Consider the following 16,778-nt stretch of genomic DNA (forward strand, 5'->3'; position numbering starts at 1 on the left):
TGTACATTAATACTTTTGAGGGAATGATATTGACTAGAAAGAAAAGTTGCATCGCATTCTGTTTGCAGACACTTCTAGTAGAGATCTTGAGTTGCAGAGTTGAAAAAAAAGGAATAAGAAACTGTTAACTAGTGAAGGGGCATTTTTTTTGACATTATCTTTAATTAACGGTCCACAAAAAAAATCTCAAAAGTATATACTTCATATTCATGTATAAGCACTATGTGTTGTCATTCCCTTCCCATTTCCAGCAAAATTTCATACGGAAAAAATCACGAACTTACTGAATTTATTGTCTTACGTGAAAGGAAAACTCTTGAGCAAACGAGCGAAATTAGAGAATAACCGTGATAATATAATTTTACAATATGCCAACGCCGGGCTACGTGTTCAAGGATCTGCCAAGAATTATCTAAAAAGAGTGAACTGCGAGGTTATACCTCACCGCCATATTCCCCACACATTGTTATCTCAGATTACTATTTGTTCCGGTCTATGGTCCCTCGAATATTACTAATTTTTTTTAGTTTTTTTCTATTTTTATCTTTTACTAGCTGACCCGACGAACTTCGTCCCGCCCAAAATAGATTATTTGATTTGAATACTTTCAAACATCCACGTTTTCTTTCTAAGTGAACGTTAGTGAGTCTAATCACTTAACTCTTCATTGATTGATTACCCTTTGACTCTTTACAATTTCCTTTTACTATAAATTTTCTAGTACTTCTACAGAAATTCGTCCTTATAATATAAAATTATTTTCAGACACAATTCTCGTTCAAGATTCTTCAAGCATTTGGAAATAACATGTTTCTCCGTTGCATGGAAAACATGTTTGATGCAGAGAATAAAGGGTGTGTCACATCAAATCACGGAAAAAACGCTGTAGAAATTCGCCCAGTAGACCGATCCTTTTGAAAATTTTAGACAGTAAAATAAAAACTATTAAACAACTTTTGGCATTTTCTTTTTATTCATACTTCGAGCCCAAGCCCGTATGCTCGCACCTTCCTCTTTATCCCGTCAATAAGGTTCTGTACAACGTCAGGTTGTAGTTTTTTTTGAACAGAAATCCATTTTCTCTTGAAGTCCGCCTCCGATTTGACAACTTTTGGGTTCTTCCGGAGGGCCTGCTTCATAATCGCCCAATATTTCTCTATTGGGCGAAGCTCCGGCGCGTTGGGCGGGTTCATTTCCTTCGGCACGAAGATGACCCCGTTGGCTTCGTACCACTCCAACATGTCCTTTGAATAGTGGCACGAAGCGAGATCCGGCCAGAAGATGGTCGGGCCCTCGTGCTGCTTCAATAGTGGTAGTAAGCGCTTCTGTAGGCACTCCTTAAGGTAAACCTGCCCGTTTACCGTGCCGGTCATCACGAAGGGGGCGCTCCGCTTTCCGCAAGAGCAGATCGCTTGCCACACCATGTACTTTTTGGCAAACTTGGATAGTTTCTGCTTGCGAATCTCCTCCGGAACGCTGAATTTGTCCTCTGCGGAGAAGAACAACAGGCCCTGCAGCTGACGAAAGTCCGCTTTGACGTAGGTATCGTCGTCCATTACCAGGCAATGCGGCTTCGTCAGCATTTCGGTGTACAGCTTCCGGGCTCGCGTCTTCCCCACCATGTTTTGCCTTTCGTCGCGGTTAGGAGCCTTCTGAACCTTGTATGTACGCAGGCCCTCCCGCTGCTTGGTCCGCTGGACGAATGAACTTGACAAATTCAGCTTATTGGCGACATCCCGGACCGAACTTCTCGGATCACGTCTAAACTGCTTAACTACGCGCTTGTGATCTTTTTCACTGACGGAGCATCCATTTTTGCCGTTCTTCACCTTCCGGTCGATGGTTAGGTTCTCGAAGTATCGTTTTAGTACTCTGCTGACCGTGGATTGGACGATTCCCAGCATCTTACCGATGTCCCGATGTGACAACTCCGGATTCTCGAAATGAGTGCACAGGATTAATTCACGACGCTCTTTTTCGTTCGACGACATTTTTCCAAATTTACGAAAAATTGACAGTGAAGCATGGCCAACGTGATCTATACACTCTCTTATCTGATTATAAGCGAAAGCTGAAGATATAATTCCTAAAAATTAAATTTCTACAGCGTTTTTTCCGTGATGCAATTTGATGTGACACACCCTTTATTACAAAATAAAGACAGTTCAAATCGGACCATTCCCCTTCCTCGGGTTTAGGGCACACCAACACATTTGGCCTTCCATTTTTGTTTATATAGATAGAAGATATAGGAATGCGTTATTCCGTCTGAAAATCCTTTTCCACTTTCGAACACAAATCAATTTCATTAGCGCCAACATCAAATAGACTAACAACGCTTAGCTAATTGTAGAACATATGGGAATTCAATTTTCCGAATTTTCAGATTTTTCTCTCCGCTATATTGATCTACGGGAAGAGACTAATACAACGAAATATAGAAGAGTCAAATTGAACCATTCCTTCCTCGGGTTTTGCACTTACCAACACATTTGGACTTCCATTTTTATTTATAGATATAAGATATGGTAATGCGTTATTTCGCCTGAAAATCCATTTCCACTTATGAACAAAGATCAATTTCGATAGCGCAAACATCGAATGGACTAACAACGCTTATTATGATGTAAAGTTCGAACATGTGGGAATCCAATTTTCCGAATTTTCCGACCTTTCTCCAGGATTTTCCGAAAATTTTCCGATTTTTCCCTCCACTATATTGATCTACGGCGGGAAGAGAAGAATATAACAAAATACAGGAAGCTAAAATCGGATCATCCCTTCTTCGGGTTTTTCGCTTACCAACAGATTTTGCCTTACATTTTTATTTATATAGATAGATAGATATGAGATATGGTAATGCGTTATTTCGCCTGAAAATTCATTTCCACTTACGAACAAAGATCAATTTCGATAGCGCAAACATTGAATGGACTAACAACACTTATTATGATGTAATTTTCGAACATGTGGGAATTCAATTTTCCGAATTTTCTGACCTTCCTTCAGAGTTTTCTGAAAATTTTTCGGTTTTTCTCTCCACTATATTGATCTACGGGGAGAGGCGAATACAACAAAATAAAGAAGGCTAAAATCGGACCATCCCTTCTTCGGGTTTTCCGCTTACCAACAGATTTTGCCTTACATTTTTATTTATATAGATTTTTTTATTTATAAACCAGACTCGAAAACCATCGCATTTTCGTGATGTTCCAGAGGAATGCAGTGTATATTATGTATGCACTTTTTAGTTATGCTGCAAAAATGGACTATTTTGGTTTTTAATTGTTATTTCTTCTTTCGTCTCCTTATGTTCAGATTTCATGTAATTCACCTAAAATTCTACCAACAAAAACAATGCTTTCATGAATTTCTGTCTCGTAAAAGCAGCAAAAGCGACATTGAACCACTTCATGTATACGATTATTCGTTTGAATGAAATTGTACGTGGTGCACAGCAATTATCAACCTGCGTTCGCGTCCGAATTTCATAACGGCTATCACTGCGTATATGCTGTACCATATACATCTCATAGAGTAGGTGTGGCCAACGAACATAATGCCCAGAGAACGAGCACAAAAAAAACATCACGCGTGTCACGGCAATCGACGTATCGTAAAATTGTATGAAGTGCATTTCAGTTTACTTATTTTGGCTCCGAACAATACGGAGCCAAAATAAGTAAACGATCCAAACCGTGCTTTTGTGGCCACAATTATGTAATTAATTTCACGATGTTGAAGGAAACAGACGGAATGTGCTGTTAAACAGCGTAACAGATACTTCCATTGCAGTGATTGAAACCAACGTTGCGAGTTATGCTCACACGCGTATAACCTGGCGTATTTGGACAATAAATATGTTTGGATACAATAATGTTTTATTGAATTGTTTGCTTTTCTGCGTGGTCTGAACAATGTAGTTATCATCATAGGTTAAATGTAGCAACAGTTTCCTTATTCTTCATTGTTGATGGATTATTGCAATTTATTAGTACTGATTGTGAAGAATCATTGATAAATTCGAATTAAAAGTTCGATTCTTTATGAAACCAGATTTATGGACATTAATGCCATTCCAATAATGATCCAGAGTGAAACATGTCAGGTGTCTGACAGCTGATTATTTTTCAAAAACACTATATTCAAGAATGCTTAGAATTTGAAAGAAAAAAAACTTGATTGACAAACCAATGCTTACGATAGCGAATAATGAGGCAATGACAATTCTAGTTCCTCTATTTAATTGAATATACCTTGAAACAACATTGCAATACAACATAAATACAACAGCTTTGTCTTGCGAGTTCCGTTTACAACTTTGCAATTCGTTTTGATTGCTCTCATATGTTATAACTGTTCTAACTGTTATAATTGAGTGAAATTCACAATTGACTATACATATTTTTGAATTTACACAGAGTGTAGGCTACGACTCCCGGAACTCAACCATATCCTTAATTGTATACAAGCCGATCCATATTATTGACTAATTATTGAATAAATATATCGTTTTCATTTCACCATTCAATGTATACGCCACATATGAAAAAAAACTATTGTTGAAACGGGGTCTGAAATGCTAGATTAATTTTCAAGCCGTTCGCTCAACGCGACACAGTAAACCAGTTGATGGTATGCTTTCAAAACATGCGCATGAATAATTATGAACAATCCGTTCGAATGTGTATGCCATTGGAGTTCACGCAACCGGTGTCATTTGAATGTTGAACATCTTCTTCTTGAAGAAAAGATAGCTGAAAAAAGAGACGAATGGTGGTAGACATGAAGCTAAACAATTTAAAACTCAACACGCGAAAGCAAACTATTAGCAACCCCAATGCTACCCTCGAAGCGTAGAAGTCATTGGCATTGAATTTCATTCAGATTTACTGTTTTGTTTGCAAATTTCTTAATGTTGCGGATACACACGTGCTGTGTTGTGTTCATCATAATTGCCCCACAAGTGTCTGGGGATCCGGCTTGTGGTGATGCAGGTTTCAATGATTTTATAGACGGTAAATGTTTTTTTTTTCATTCGGTTCAACATGGAAACGTGTAAATCTTATTTGTAACAAAAATTCATTATTATGATTTAGCTATTCGTAATCACCTAAGTTAACAATTGTATCCTCGCATTTTTTTTCAATTGTATTACCATTCTTGGTTTTGTTCAAGTTGTATTTAGCTAGAAAACTAGTACGTATAGAAGCATTTTCGTTATTATATAACTCCAGTGATCGAACGAATATCTATCCTAGGCCGGTTTTTCGATATAGCCCTTTTTCTTAACGAGGAGGATTACTTTCAACGTCTGAAACTCAGTGACATCTATATATATAAAAATGGATTTCTGTCTGATTTTTGGACTCGGGAACTACTGAACCGATCGACATGAAAATTGGTATGTAGGGGTTTTTGGGGTCGGGGAAGGTTCTTATGATATTTCCAGAGTTGTCATACAAATGAAACACAACTTTCTTCATTACTCAAGAGTTAAACAAACAAACGAAACCAAATTTGGCATGTGGAGGTTTTAGGGTGCAATAAATATTTTTACGGTGGTTAGATATTTCGTTTTTTTATGTTTACGTTTATTTATGAAAATTTTCGGAAAACTCTGAAGGAAAAAGGGGAAATTCGGCAAATTAAATGCCCATATGTTCTACAATTGCATAGTGACAAGTGCTGTTAGTCCATCTGATGTTTGCACTAGCGAAATTGATCTTTGTTGGAAACTGGGAATGGATTTTAATGTAATGAAACGCACTCCTATATCTTCTTCTATCTATACCAAAAAAAAGAGTCGCCGGATGTGTTGATAAGAGCAGAACTGGAGGAAGGAATTGTCCGATTTAGGGCTGTTTTTATTCTATATGAATAAAGTCTACGATTGTACGAACTTGTTTGAGGAAGATCAAGAATTTTCCCTAGAAAGGGCTTTTTGAAATTTCCATTATTTACCAAGTTATAGCCATTTTAGTGATGCGGTATCTAGTCTAGTGTTGCCTTGACATAAATCTTCAAAAGCCTTTTTCTCAAAATAATTTTTTTCAATATGGCGTACACGATTTTTCAAGTTTCTACAAAACCGATCAATTCCATTTGGAATTGATGAAAATAAATCTTTATCAATCTCTTTATAACATGAACCAATAAAAAAAACTATTTTTTTCTATTTTTTTTAAATAACCAAAACCGAAAATCAAACATGATTCCGCGTGTAGATGTAATTTTTGCGTCTTCGATGTTAAGCATTTTGAGTGGATCGATTTCAAAATTCAGTTCTCGGAAGGTTATATTTCGGTTAGTGATTTAACAGAGAAGCATTGGAAAATTGAAATTATTGAAATAATTGTACTGGTGGGGTTAAACGGACAGTGGCCAGTGGGAATGAAATGGACTGTGAAAAGTCTGTTTATTTTATTCCTAAGGAATGCCCTGCATCTATCTATCAGCTTCCAGTTATAGCGCGTCAAAGATGGAGTCCACCGAGTAAGAAATTCGCCATATTTAACGTTTTTACTACCTGCGAGGTAAAACTGCAACGAAGGCAGCCGAAAAAATTCGTGTAGTTTATGGACCCGATACTGTAACGATTCGCACAGCACAGCGTTGGTTTGATCGATTTCGTTCTGGTGTAATGGATAGTCGAAGATACACCCCGTACTGGTAGGCCAATCGTCGTGGAAACCGATAAAATCGTTGAAATCATCTAAGTAGACCGGCATGTGAGCACTCGCTCGATTGGAACTGGGTATAGACCATAAAACCGTTTGGAACCATTTGCAGAAGATTGGATTCCAAAAAAAGCTGGATATATGGGTGCCATACGAGTTGACGCAAAAAAATCTTTTAGACCGAATCAACGCCTGCGATGCACTGCTGAAACGGAACGAACTCGACCCATTTTTGAAGAAGATGGTAACTGGTGATGAAAAGTGGATCACGTACGACAACCTAATGCGAAAAAAGTCGTGGTCGAAGCGCGGTGAGCCGGCCCAAACCATCGCCAAGCCCGGATTGACGGCCAGGAAGGTTTTGCTATGTGTTTGGTGGGATTGGAAGGGAATCATCCACTATGAGCTCAACTATGGCCAGACCCTCAACAGGTTCTCTACTGTGAGCAGCTTGACCGTTTGCAAATAAGGAGGGGGATAAAGAAGTTACCTTCTAAATAGCAACAAGTTTGCAAACAAAACGGCGCATATTTGACTTAAAGAGTGAAGTGGCGACTAGACGCGTTTCTTTGAGCTCTGTTCAAGATCAAGGGATGTTAAAGATAGTAGATCAAGCAGTGTTATAAATTTCGCGAGTTCGGCAGTGAGATTGTGCAAAATTCGCCGTGTTGCCGTGTTCTTCTCTATTACATATTTATTTTATTTCTTCATTAATATTTTACGTTATTTATTCCATTACCACTGCACAAACAGGATTCATCCAAAATTTTAGAATTTATAAAAATAATACAGGTCGGTCTCGATTATTCGGAGTATTGATTTACCTCAGGATTTTATTTTAGTCTCATCATTGCCCTAGATTAATGAAGAAACGGATGTGATAACTACTAACTGCTACTTGCCTAATTATTTTCTAGCTTTTAGTACGTTAAATTGTTTAACTTAAAAACTCGCGTATGAATAATATTTTGAAAGATAATACAAGTGACGAATATCGAAAAACGTAGTCAGTTTTAGCGAGTTTGAAAGAATTTCCTCGGTGATATTCTCAGGTTAAGAATATATCGTCGATTAGAGGAATATTAAAAGGATTTCTTAGGGACATTATCAGGTTGCCGCCAAAAATAACCTTGGTCTTTGCGATTGAATAAAAATATACAGATCGAGAATTTTTAAAGGAGTTTTTTATGATCTTCTCAGGTCAGGAAAAATATCCATGTACTACGCAAAATAAATAACGAAATGCATGACCGGTCCGATAAGAATGTATATTTTCTTCAAATCTCAATTTGCCGAATAGTTGAGAGTTCACAATTTTAGAATCACATCACTTACCACAGTGAATCCTGATTTTTCTTAACCATTCCCACTAACCACTATCCCTTCCATGATAAACGCTAGGGAATCACGCTATCGAGGCGACCCTTCTGGCCTTCGGGCGGCGAATATCATACTAACATTGCTTCCCTTCCCCTGGTGACTGTAAGGACGTGGCCGGCGTCGTTATTGACCGTTTAAAGGTCGAATCACCGAAAATTGCACAACGAGAATGATTTGCTAGTCCCAAGCGTCATTCTGTGTGCTCTTTGTGCAATTTGGTTGGTTCAGGTCAATCACGGAGAGCAACTACGAATTGTACAGTCTACCCAAGCTCAAGCTCAAGCTCAAAACAGCGCATATTTGACTTAAATTAGATAATTTAAAGTATGTTAAATAAAGCGCCAAATTTCAATCAGAAATACGACATTTCTTTTTCCCCAACTCTATATCATAGAAACGTTTACCGATCCCCAAATCCTCTATATGCTAAGTTTGATTCCATTTGTTTGATTAATTCTCGAGTTGTTCAGCAACCTTACCCCCCCCTTCTTTAGAGAGGGAAAGGAGTGTCAAACCACCATAAACACATTTATTACTCCCTAAAACCTCCTGTTGACGCGAAAATAAAACCTGAAAAAAGAAGAAAATATTAATGTAAAATGAATTATAAAATGTACACAAGCACAAAAAAACACAAATACTTACCAGACATATACTTACCCTGATCTACACGAAAAGCCTATAAAAGCCAGTTCTATAACTGTCCAAATAACACTTCCGCAATATCGTCAAATTGAATTACTTTTTAGTGTTCTCGAAAAGAAGTGATCTCTAAGTGATAAAAGCAAACCAAGTCGTTACCACCTCCATATGTCAAATTTGATTCCATTTGCTTGAATAGTTCTTGGGTTATGCAGAAATCTATGTTTCATTTCTATGGCAGCCCTCCCTTAGAAAGGTAGGAGGAGTGTTGAACCACCTTAGAAATGTTTCTTGCCCCCTAAAACCTCCACATGCTAAATTTGGTTCTATTTGCTTGATTAGTTCTTGAATTATGCAGAAATGTATGCTTCATTTGTATGGCTACTCCCCCTTAGAGAGGGGGAGGAGTCTCGAACTATCATAGGAACCTTCCCGACCCCAAAAACCCCTACTTACCAATTTTCATGTCGATCGGTTTAGTAGTTTCCGAGTCCATAAGAATCAGACAGCACTTCATCATTCTATTCTCGCTATGAATATTTATTATTCGTTCAATTTTTGTTTTATTGTTAAAAGATAGATGAACAAATGATGATATAATGGATAGTAAAAATGTTTTTTGTTTTATTTTTACGGAGCTCGATAAAACGTCCGAAATTCAGTTCTCTACACTAGCATACCCCCTTCAAATGCCCAAGAGAAGGCTATACTCTGAAGAAAGCCTGAATTAGATCAATATCCTGACAGTAAATTCAAGCAATGAGAAACGCAACATCTACTTGAATGTTCAAATTTCTTCATTCAGAAATGGTGATTTCTAAAACTGGACAAACCATGATCATATTTTTTTTAAGAAAATCGTTTAAAACATGAAAATTTGGATAATTGGAACATCTTATAGTATTATGGGGCTTTTCAACAAACCCAAACTCGTCTTAATCATATTTGATTTGCATGAAGAAAAATCAATTTGCATTTACAAGTTGCGTGAAACCCCCCTATCGGACAAACCAACATCATTTATTCTACTTCACCGGTCGATCTGATGTTTCGAGATAATGCAAAAATTAGTTTAATTTTTTACGAGAAAATGATGAAGAGCCGAATGGCGTACCTTTGTGACACCACCATTCCCTTTATGTGTTTATTCTTGACCGATGTTATATATTCAATTGCAACTCTCAATTGAATCAGACAAGAAAAAATCGAGGAAGTAACATTGAGGAAATACAGAAAAAAAATCCTTCAGGGAATTAGAAGTAACGGCTTTCACACAGAGATGTCGAGGCTCGTAACTTTGTACTCCTTGTATTATATATCGGGAAAAGCAGTAATGAATTATCATTAAACTTTTAGCTGAAATCCACCTCTCGGCATATTAACTTATATCAATTACTGTCAACATTAAGCTATGCGAGTGACCTTCACCAACATCAGCCTTCAAACACATCTTGAGGTATGAAGTATCACGCAAATGTGTTTCCACCCCAGCGCAACACACATATTACTCGTCTATTAAAAATGAAGGTATAAAGCGGGCAAAAACTGTTGCACCATACACCTTTTCCAAACGTTTAATGAGTTCAAGCACAAGCACTAGTCTGTTATTTGTGTAATTGGCTGGCAAAAGACGTGAACTGTGTGTGTCGCCGAGGGGATTTATGAAATATGCATGGGTGTGTTGATTAGAGCCAATTAAACCTCGGGAGCAAAAAATACAAAATACACAAATATTCGGGTCACAGATGATAAAACAGTATGAAATAAAACTCAGCAAAAAATAGTCGCACGTGTATACCGAAGGTGAATAAAAGAAGGACGAGAAAGTCGAATCTTTGATCATTTTATTCCAAGTCGAGCAACAAAAACATCTAAATCATTTTCGGAAATACTTAAAACCAAGTTCATTGCATCGCATGCCTCGATACCACTTTTACATTCCTGATTAAGCTTGTGCGCTAGTTCACGAACGCGGAGCTAACAGAGCGATTCGATACGTACAAGTCCAACTAATAATACGTTTGGTTTTGCTTACTCATGATGATGAATTAAATTTGGCAATTTGTACTTGACGATCACACGGGAATGGCGTCGCCGATCGTGTTATATCATTTCAAACCCTAAATGAACGACATGTACATTAAAAAAAAATAATTTCGTTATTCACGGCTGGAAGTGAACAAGGCCACATTTTGTGGCATCGAGTAAGCTGGTGTGGAGTACACCGCGAAATTACTGAAAAGGTCAGATGGTTAAACTAAGAAAATGTGATATAGCTAATCGATAGTTTTGTTTTCATTCATATTTTTTGAATTTTCCATCCATTAGGACACAACCACAGAAAACGGCATGCCAAGCAATGAAGGAAAACCGATGCTGCTGGACGCGGGGTAAGGTTCTTGGAGGATCTTCGGTTCTCAATACCATGCTGTACGTTCGGGGGAACAAGAGGGACTTTGACCTTTGGCAAGCGCTTGGCAATCCCGGCTGGGGTTATGAGGATGTGCTGCCTTACTTCAAGAAATCCGAAGACCAACGCAATCCCTATCTCTCGAAAAATAAAAGACAACATAGCACAGGTATAGGATATGTTATTGATTGTATTCCTACATAGATTTAATTTTTTCATTTTTCCTTTCCATCCTTTAGGTGGTCTTATGCAAGTTCAGGATGCACCCTATTTGACACCACTAGGGGTCTCGTTTCTTCAAGCCGGAGAAGAGATGGGTTATGATATTGTGGATATAAATGGTGAACAGCAAACCGGATTCGCCTTTTTCCAGTTCACAATGAGACGAGGAACAAGATGTAGTTCGTCCAAAGCGTTTCTACGTCCGGTGCGGAACAGGAAGAATTTGCACGTTGCGTTGTTTTCTCATGTTACAAAAGTTATCATGGATCCAGAGAATAAGCGTGCTCTGGGTGTGGAGTTCATACGAGACGGACAGAAGCATGAGGTCTATGCTACGAGGGAGGTTGTCCTGTCAGCTGGAGCTATCGGAACTCCCCATTTGCTGATGCTATCGGGTATTGGGCCGAAGGAAAATTTGAACCAGGTTGGAATTCCGGTGATACATGAGCTGCCGGGTGTAGGGAAAAACCTTCAAGATCACATTGCTGTGGGAGGATTGGTATTTCGAGTAGATCAACCAATTTCGGTGATCATGAACCGATTAGTCAATTTGAACTCTGCCATTCGATATGCTGTTACGGAAGACGGGCCTCTGACAAGCAGTATCGGATTGGAAGCCGTTGGATTCATCAACACAAAGTATGCCAACCAATCGGATGATTGGCCGGATATTGAGTTCATGTTAACCAGTGCTTCCACCCCATCGGACGGAGGAGATCAGGTCAAGAAAGCCCATGGTTTGAAGGATGAATTTTACGATTACATGTTCAGCGAAATCAACAATCAGGATGTGTTTGGCGTTTTTCCTATGATGTTACGACCCAAGAGCAGAGGATTCATTCGACTACAATCCAAGAATCCTCTGAGATACCCCCTGCTGTATCATAATTATCTGACTCACCCAGATGACGTTGGAGTTCTTCGGGAAGGGGTCAAAACCGCTATTGCTTTTGGAGAAACCCAAGCTATGAAACGTTTCGGAGCCAGATTTCACAGCAAACAGGTGCCCAACTGTAAGCATCTACCAGAGTTCACTGACGAATACTGGGACTGTGCCATTCGTCAATACACCATGACGATCTATCACATGTCCGGAACGGCCAAAATGGGCCCACGAGCAGATCCGTATGCCGTGGTTGATCATAAGTTGCGCGTGCACGGCATAAAAGGGCTGCGAGTTATTGACGCCAGCATAATGCCACAGATTACCAGTGGTAATATCGCTGCACCCGTTGTGATGATTGGCGAAAAAGGAGCAGACCTGGTCAAGGAGCTGTGGCTTCAACCGTCGAGGGGGAAAAGGGAGCAGGTTTTGACAGCGAATAATACCGTTCCCAGTGGTTCAGCAGTTAATGAAACGACTGTTAGCTAGTATAGAATAGTAATAAGAGTCATTACTTTAACACAACAAGCCAAAACGCAACTAAAGGTAATTCTTTTTCACTCTAGGCAATAGGCAAACAAAATTGTACTTGTAAATATTGTAATTTAGTCGAATTTTTACAAAATGTATACTACACACTCGCTTGGAAGTTGTTCAACAAAAAAGATGTATCTCGTGAAATACTCATGTGTATTGTAATGAACACGACTGACTATTTAAGGTTGTAATATTGTAAATTCTTGAAGTACTGTAAGTGAAATTGTATGATATGGGGAATAAGAATAAATAAAACCAATTGAATGAGAGTATTCAAACTGTTATACCGATGGTAGTGAACTTCATTGTTTGAACCATTGTTGTTTTTAATGTATTATGTGTTAAAGTTGTTGTGCACCCGTGACCGATAGACGATAGACGCTTCCAATTGGGTGAAAAAAAATTTCTTATAGCTTTCTATGTTCATCAAATTAAACTCATTGCTTCTCTTCTGAAACGTTTAAACCACTTTTCACACATATTTACCGATGGACTATATTTTGTGTTCGACAGCAAACGTTGACTATCAACTGCCTTTTTCTCAAAAAAAAGGTAATAGAGCTCCCCCCAAATGGCATTTTCCGGTATAAAATTCGACATTATCAATATTAATTGTTGTTTTCCCAAAACTTTTTGGCACATTTCTTGAAATCCTCACAAACACTAAGTTTTACTAAGTCTGAGATTTTACTGAGCTCAACGCAATCAACGCGAGTTGAATTTTTTTATTACTATTCTCATTAGTGTTGCGAGACCTTTTTTTCTCTCCCTTCAGAACCTTACTTCAAAGATGATAGCTATCCAAACATTTGACAGAATTTATATACATAAAATATACGTCATTCCAAAACCATATGATAATATGTCATAACATGATATGTAAGCCAGAACAAACTTCCCGAATCAGCCAATGTGATAGGCGCCGTGTTGCATCAGGACAATGCCAAACTTCATGTCTTTTGACAACACGACAAATTATTTTGAAGTCTGGTTGGGAGGTGTTTTCCTACCAGCTAAACCAACTGTATGTAATATCTGGTTGGTCTAACTGGTGGGATAGCACTTTCCAGCCAGACACCAAAATAATTCGTCCGAATGACTTTCAGATTATCATAGGTTCAGATCCCTGCAAAGTTGTTTCAATGAAAAAAAAATCGGCTCTATGGACAGCATTAAAATACATTGAGCAGTTTTCGACGAGAGAGCAAAAACGATCTGGAACAAAATTATGCATATAAAAATGAATAAATGTATGTCTGTTTATAAAAATGATGTTTTTGTTCTCCCAAAAATCGGCATGAACTTTCCGGACAACCTAATTTTAATTATCCAGATTTCCTCCTGGTTTTTTTTCGTCCTTCACGAATTTTGGAAATTATAGTTGGCAACCCTGGCAAATAATGCCAACAGTACGATATTTGCGACATATTAGAAAGCCGTATTGTCATACTTGTCATACTTGTACAACTACGTCTAAACTTTCAACATAGGGTCCCATTTCAGTGACTCATTTGGAAAAGTTTGTAGATTTTAAACCACTTTAATTATTTAATTATGGAATGGATTTAGATTCCAAATAAACAAATCGATAGGATATATTCCCAGACTTTTTTCGTCTAATTCATATACAATGGAAATAGTAAAACAAGTAAACAATGTAAGTTAAAATTAGGTAAGTTATTTTTCCAAACTTACGTGCGTTAGCTTACATGGTATAGTTTCTACTTTCCATGTCACGTTTCATCGAGCAGGAGGTATAAATTGGTTGTTATTTGGTTCCTAATATACCGTTCTGAATCATATTTCGGACGCTTAAGGCATATGATGCAGAAAACAGGTCTAAACTTTATTTTGGTTGATATTTTTAATAAATTAGTTCAATACGCTTCATCGAATAAATACTTTTCAAATGAAGCGAATAAAAATCAAACTTCGGACGCTAAATCAAATTTTGGACAGATTGAATTCAAATTTCGGACACTTTATTTTGTAATTTTTTGAACGAAAATTACATTACACATGATTATATTTTATAGTCAACTGCGAAACACTTACCAAGCAATCACAGTAAACTGTTAACGATGATGAGAGCTGATGGAACACGGGAGAAATTGAAATATTGATGAACGGGTAAATTCTACGTGCTCACGCTAAGCAAAAATGAAACACAAACGATAATGAGTAGTGTTGAAAGATTTTCGCCGAATGTAGTTCAAATGTAGTTCTCATGTGAAATGATAATGAAACCAATGTATTACTCTAAAGAAGCAATTGTGATATTAGTTTTATAGTTATATCATCAAGTACATTAAGCATTTCAAGTGTCCGAAATTTTATGTTGTCCGAAATACGATTCAGAACGGTAATATCGAAAATAATAAGTAGAGTAATTGAATGCGATAATTTTGTAGTTCTACGTTAACAATACGATCGTGGCTTGATTTCATTGCGTTTTTTTGTTTTTCATAAACTTTTCGTTATAGAAGCCGACAAAAGAAAATTGATTTTGGACACCCACGTCAAAACTTCAGCAGGTCAGTTACATGAAATATTCTACATATGCCGTGTACTAATCTTCAAACGTTTCGTAAAAACCTGTCGTGGGATGGATCGAAGCATTGAAAAGTATTGAGAACAATCAGGACAAGCCCAGGGTTGCCAAAGAATACAAATAGAACCAAACTACAGTTCGATGTATGTCTGTTAGAAGATTGTTGTTCTTTTTGTACCAGCAAACAACGCTGATAAAAAACAGGTCCGAAAATGTAAAGAAAAGAGGTGTAATCCATAGAAGAAGATCTCTAGCCATCTAATTTCCTCCAATTTTCGCCCAGTCCAGGAATATTTAGCAACTTTTCAACAAAAGCCCAAGAAGTGGCCGAGTAACTCGGGCTGCTGAAATTAAGAGATAATAACATAGAGTTTATTTTATGAATCCGAATTCTCGATGATTTGATCTTATTTAATCTTATTTGATCTTATTGTATCTTATTTGATCTTATTTGATCTTATTTGATCTTATTTGATCTTATTTGATCTTATTTGATCTAATAAACTTTTGAATATGATACGTACAACTTGTTGCAATTTGCTTTTTAGGGATTTGTTTTTCGTTCTTATTTCTGCGATGTTCCTCGTTTGGTGTTTCCTGACGGCAACCCTATTTTGCATCCCTTTTGTTTATTTATTTAGCATTTTATCTGTAACAAAGCCGGATTTAATCGTGTACATGTTACATGTATATCATATCTATAATCATAATTATAATATCTATAATTAGACGTAAGGGTATTCCTTCTGCTCCATTGTTCAGTTAGATCGAACAGCGGAGACAGATGATATGATCATTGTTGTGTTAATAATAGCACAACAGCACGTTGCAAAAAGAGCTTGTAGGGATGGAGAGAGGCCAGAAGTCCGACCGTGAATCGATCTCCATAGCTGATGATTGTTACGTGGACGTAGTTATTCCATAACAATACAATGATGGTCAATCGAGGGTCCTGTGTTTTCAACTCACAGTCGATCGCTTAGTAAGCGAACGCGTAGCCAATGTGGCTATGAAGACCTCCAATCGTAATTCTATGATTTCAACGATTTTAACGCATAATGAATACTTTACCAAACAATTGGGTTGGTTATTCACTGTATGATGTTTACCTGCAATTAAAGAAAAAAAACAATTCTTTTAAATTTCATTTCAATATTTTATTTAATGATTAATCAATAAAATAAAATGAAAAATTAAACTATATATAATTTGAAATTATTTTATAATGCAAAAAATAAGTTGGAGTTTACCTTTTTTGTTATGCATTTCAATAAATTTTAATTTCGTTCAACCCAAAGAAAAAAAATTCAAATGTTTGTCTATAGAGGAAATCAGAAGAAAACCGACACTTTAAGGATTTCCACACTCCCCTTGCTACAAACAGTAGAATAAGTTGAAAAGTAAATACACAATAGATATACGAATAGATTTAAGAACTGAGTGTGTGAGATTATCATTATTGTAACAATTTCC

The 16,778-nt window shown here is 37.3% G+C and overlaps 2 protein-coding genes across 2 annotated transcripts in view; one reads left to right on the forward strand and one right to left on the reverse strand.

The window, feature by feature from the left end:
- LOC129780352 (glucose dehydrogenase [FAD, quinone]-like) overlaps positions 1–13,388 on the forward strand; it is a 32,237-nt gene extending 18,849 nt beyond the window's left edge. The window contains exons 2-3 of the mRNA XM_055788521.1: positions 11,031–11,281; positions 11,352–13,388. Of these exons, the coding sequence (XP_055644496.1) occupies positions 11,031–11,281; positions 11,352–12,706 (1,606 nt within the window). The 3' untranslated portion in view covers positions 12,707–13,388. The remainder of the gene's footprint in view (positions 1–11,030; positions 11,282–11,351) is intronic.
- The window catches only part of LOC129780364 (flotillin-2), a 384,914-nt gene that overhangs the window by 151,312 nt on the left and 216,824 nt on the right, over positions 1–16,778 (reverse strand). The window lies entirely within an intron of this gene.

This window comes from Toxorhynchites rutilus, chromosome 3, assembly GCF_029784135.1.
Source record: "Toxorhynchites rutilus septentrionalis strain SRP chromosome 3, ASM2978413v1, whole genome shotgun sequence".
NCBI classification, from domain to species: domain Eukaryota; kingdom Metazoa; phylum Arthropoda; class Insecta; order Diptera; family Culicidae; genus Toxorhynchites; species Toxorhynchites rutilus.